Here is a 4,887-nt window from a genome sequence, read left to right on the forward strand (position 1 = left end):
TAACTGCAAAGCTGGAGATATGTGCTAAATTCTACTTAAATCCAAGTACCTTAAATTCTGGCTTGGGTTCATGGTCTTGCCATGAACTAAAACATTCAAGACAAATTGTACTGGGCCTGTAGCATGTAAATAATCCCCAAGAGAGTAGCTACTGATATCCTGAGAGCACATCATCTCCTTACCCAGCCGCCATCTTCTTCCTTCTAGATAGTTCCTGTACATCCTGGATTTCTAACCTTGGAAGTGTATGATCTGTGCTTGGCATTCTTGGGTCCAGCAACAGCCCAGCTCAGGGTGTCAGACATACTGGAGGTGGAGCTTGATCTGATCGATAAGGTGAGAGGACTGCTTTGCAGGTGCCAGTCACTCCCCATAGCTTATTGTAACCTAGTCTCTTTTCGACTAGTCTGCACATACTATGACTTTTGGGAAGTTACTGGAAAGAGTACCATTCCACATCATGTTCCCTTGGACTTTATCCACTCTTACCCCCTGAGACTGTGTTCTCCTCTACTCTGAAATAACCTACATATCTACACTAAACAAACAGAATCCACCGTTCTAACATTTAACATGAAGAAAGTCAAGATAAATAGGATGGGGTGCTTATAGGACGTGGGGGTTGATTTATTGATTGTTGTGATAGGGTCTCACTCATTGTATAGCCCAGGTTGGCCTGGAACTCATTATGTGTAACCCAGGCTGTCTCAGTCTCCCAGCAGTTCTTCCAAGTGCTGAGCCTGAGCCATTACAAAGGACTGATAAATAAAATGTTAAAGGACACTTAAACCCAGCAGGGTGGTTCATGCCTATAATCCCAGTACTTGAGAGGCTGGAGCAGGAGGATCAAGAGTTTGAAGCCAGTTAAGGCTACTTAGGGAGATTCTATCTCAAAAACATCAAATAAAGGGAGTATGGAGGAAATATAAGCCAAGTACAATGTTAACTAAAAGAAAATTAATTTAAAAAAATACAAGAAGGAGCCAGGCGTGGTGGCACATGCCTTTAATTCTAGCACTCAGGAGGCAGAGGCAGGTGGATCTCTGTGAATTTGAGATCTGGTTTGTATAATAAATTCTAGGCCAGCTGGGGTTACAGGGAGACCCTGTCTCAAAAACCTAACAATCTAAAAAGTGTCTGGGGATGTGGGGATGTAGCTCAGTTCATATTGTGCCTTCCTAGCCTGGGTTTATTTCCCAGTGCCACATAAACCAGACACAGTGATGCATGCCTGTAATCCCAGGAGGTGGAGGTAAGAGGAGCAGAAATCCAAAGTCATCTTTTGCTACACATTGAGTTCAAAGCTGACCCAGGCGCAGGCGGTGATGGGGGCAGGGTGGAGAATGGATCAGCAGTTAAGGGTACCGACTTAGGTTTGGTTCCCAGCACCCACATGGCAGCTAATAACCACCTGTAACTCCACTTCATGGCGGTCCGATGCCCTCTTTTGACCCCTGTGGGCACTAGTCCACATGGTACACATACATTCATGCAGGCAAAACATTCATACACAAAAATGTAAATATATCATGTATTTATTTTTATTTTATGTGGTTGAGTGTTTTGCCTGCTGTAAGTAGATCCATGTGTGCACTGCCTGCAGAAGCCAAAAAAAAAGGCATTGGACACCCTGGAACTGGAGTTTACAGACAGTTGTTAGTCCCCATGTGGGTGCTGGGAACTGAACTCAAGTCCTCTGCAAGAGCAGCCAGTGTTCTTAACCTCTGAGCAATGTCTCCAGCCCCCAAAATTGGAAAAAAAAGAGCCTGGGATACATGAGACCCTGTCTCAAAAAAAAAAAATCCCGGGTTCAGTTCCCACCATCCACATGGCAGCTAACAACCATCTGTAACTCCAGTTCTAGGGGATCTGATGCCCTCTTCTAACTTCCATGGGCATTGCATGACATGGGTGTACTTACATATATGTAGACAATACACTTATATGCATAAAATAAAAATAATAAATTCTTTTAAATCCAAGAGGAAGGCATGGTGGCTCACTCCTATAATCCCAGTACTCAGGAGGCTGAGGCAGGCAGATTTCTGTGAGTTTGAAGCCAATCTAGGCTACATAGTGAATCATAGGGCAGCCTGAACTACAGAGTGAGACACTAAGAAAGAAAGTGTAGAACCCCCAGACTGGGGTACCCTACGTTCACGGGAGGTTGCACCCCAATAACTCAGTCCTCAAACCAGTAGATGCAATAGCAAGAGGAATTTAATGGCGTTTTGCAAAACGGACTCCTGCCTCACTCGGAGGACAGAAGCCCAGAGCCCAGTTCACAGGTTTTTTTTAAAGACAAGCGGCGGCTATGTGCCAAGCAGAAAAGCGGTGGCTATGTGCCAAGCAGAGGTAGGGGGAATTTCTGGGATGATTTCCAACTTGGGCAGAGGAGCATGAAAAAGGTCAGCTCAGCTTGTTCTTAGCATTCAGAATTATTTTTCATTTTTACTTCCTTGTACAGTTCTTCTCAGGCCTGGGGCATTTTAGTTTAAATCCATTGTTCTGGGGGCTTTGGATCCATCATTTCCCCCCTTTTCTTATAGTAAGATTTTAATCCTAAAATCTATAGATCTTCTGTTCTTCTGGAAGCATGGTATTGCTGAGTAAGAACCAGAGCCTGAGTTACTGACAATCGGTCTCTGATAAATTGTAGCAGCCTGTTGGGGATGCATGGTCCAAAAGTTAAAAGAAGGAGAAGAATTACCAGGGGACCTATTAGGGTGGATACTAAGGTAGTTAACCAGGGGCTTTTATTAAACCAGCCTTCAAACCATCTCTGTTTGGATTCACGTTTTTTGTCTTTTATCTAATCTTTGGCAAAGTTTAGTCATAGAATCTTCAATGACCCCTGAGTTGTCAGCATAGAATCAACATTCTTCTCCTAGGTCTGCACAAAGTCCTCCTTCTTTGAGGAAAAGCAGATCTAGCCCCCTCCTATTCTGTAATACTACTTCTGAGAGGGAGGTTAGAGATTTCTCCAAGAGGGTAATTGACTGTTCTATTGCTCTAATGTCTTCATCTACAGCCATCTGTAAATCTGCATAATATTGGGGTCCCTGTATTAGGGCCGCCGTTCCGGTTCCTATCCCTGCTGCCACCCCTACTCCCAGAAGTATTGCTAGGGTCAGAGACACAGGCTCTCTTTTATATCTGCCTGGGTTTTGTTCATAAAACTGTTCTATGGAATCTGCGGGGTGATAAAATACTCGGGGCAGGAGCTTAATCAGGACACAGTAGTCTTGAGAGGTATTAAGGACCATACTAGCTACACAGGGAGTTAACCCAGAGTTACATGCCCACCAAGCTCCTTGTGGAGGTAAGAGATAATAGTTCCCTTCCCCTGTGGGTACAGAAATAGTGGAGTTGCAAAGGTGGGTGTGGATTTTAAACACGACAATCTCCATTTGATTAATTACCCGCCAGGTAGTCAGCATAGGGAGATGGGGGCTTCCTTGACTGGGGACAAGCCTACAAACAAGAAGAATTATTAAGTATCTCTGGAGAGTCTTATTTTTAGAGGACTGGATGTCTTGTGGAGATGTCATTTTTCCACATCGTCCTGGGCCGGAGCTCTCTTGGCGTGAGAAATGTGGATCTAAGCCGAGATCCCATCTACTTTAAGGGCTGTGGGTGTAGTCAGAAGAACTGTGTAGGGTCCTTTCCACCGTGGTTCGAGAGCCTTTACGTTGTGTCTTCTCACGTACACCTAATCTCTAATTTGGTAGGAGTGGGGCGTTTGTGGACTCCCAGGCTGGTAGATAGCAGCCAAAGGCCTCTAAACCTGGTTCTGGATGATCTGGAGGGCTTGATTTTAGGCTGGGGTTATCAAAAGAAGAGGGCAAGGGGGACAAAGTTACATTGAGGACAGGAGGTGGTCTTCTAAAGAGGATTTCATAGGGGGTTAGGCCATGTATAGCAGGAGTATTTCTAGCCCAAAATAGGGCTAGAGGAAGGAGCTGCACCCAGTCTTTAGTGCCAGTCTCTAGAGCTAATTTAGTCAAGGTCTCTTTAATGGTTTTATTCATCTTTTTTACCTGTCCTGAACTTTGGGGTCTGTAAGCACAATGTAATTTTTAATTAATCCCCAATGTTTTGGCCACTCCCTGACTTACCTGGGAGACGAAAGCTGGGCCATTGTCAGACCCAATTACCTTAGGCAGTCCGAATCGAGGGAAGATGTCTTCAATCAGCTTTTTTTTAATTTTTTTTTTTGCCAAAGTCTGAGCTGTCTCCTTTCTGGTGGGGAAAGCTTCAACCCATCCTGAAAAAGTGTCTATAAACACTAAAAGGTATTTATACCCATATTTTCCTGGGAGTACCTCAGTAAAATCTACTTCCCAGTTAGTCCCTGGTCGTGTTCCTCTTTCTCTCTTACCAGATGGGACCTTTGACCTGGTAGCATTCACCAGGGAACATGAGACACAATCTCCCACTACCTTTTGAACTAGTTGGTTAAGGTCTAGGAAGTAATAGTGTTGTTCTTCTCTTTTTAGCAGTGTTTTTAGTTTCTTGTATCCTAAATGTGTCCACTGGTGGAGTTGGGAGATTAGCTCAAGTGCTGCTTCCCAAGGCAGTATAGTATGATTTTGATATCTCCACATCTTGGCTTCAGGATCCAAAGTAGCATTAAGCTTTTGAACAAGTTCCAAATCTTGTTCAGTGTAAGTAAAAGAAGCTTCTGCTTTCTTTTCCTGTCTCTCCATCTCAGCCTGAAGGTCTGCATGTGTGTAAAGAATGTAGGTACCTTCTGCTGCCTGACGGGCAGTTTCATCCGCCATCCGATTGCCTCGAGCAATCGGCCCCTGGTCTCATTGATGCCCAGGGCAATGAATTATGCTGACCTGTTTTGGCAAGTACAAGGCTTGTAGAAGGGCCACTATC

At 44.4% G+C, this 4,887-nt stretch overlaps 1 protein-coding gene across 1 annotated transcript in view; it reads left to right on the forward strand.

Moving 5' to 3' along the window:
- Positions 1-4,887, forward strand: part of Nup210l (nucleoporin 210 like) — a 125,284-nt gene that overhangs the window by 70,504 nt on the left and 49,893 nt on the right. The window contains 1 exon segment of the mRNA XM_008855152.3: positions 208-336. Within this exon segment, the coding sequence (XP_008853374.2) occupies positions 208-336 (129 nt within the window).

The sequence above is a fragment of the Nannospalax galili genome, unplaced genomic scaffold, assembly GCF_000622305.1.
Source record: "Nannospalax galili isolate Female #2095 unplaced genomic scaffold, S.galili_v1.0 scaffold591, whole genome shotgun sequence".
In the NCBI taxonomy this organism is placed as follows: Eukaryota; Metazoa; Chordata; class Mammalia; order Rodentia; family Spalacidae; genus Nannospalax; species Nannospalax galili.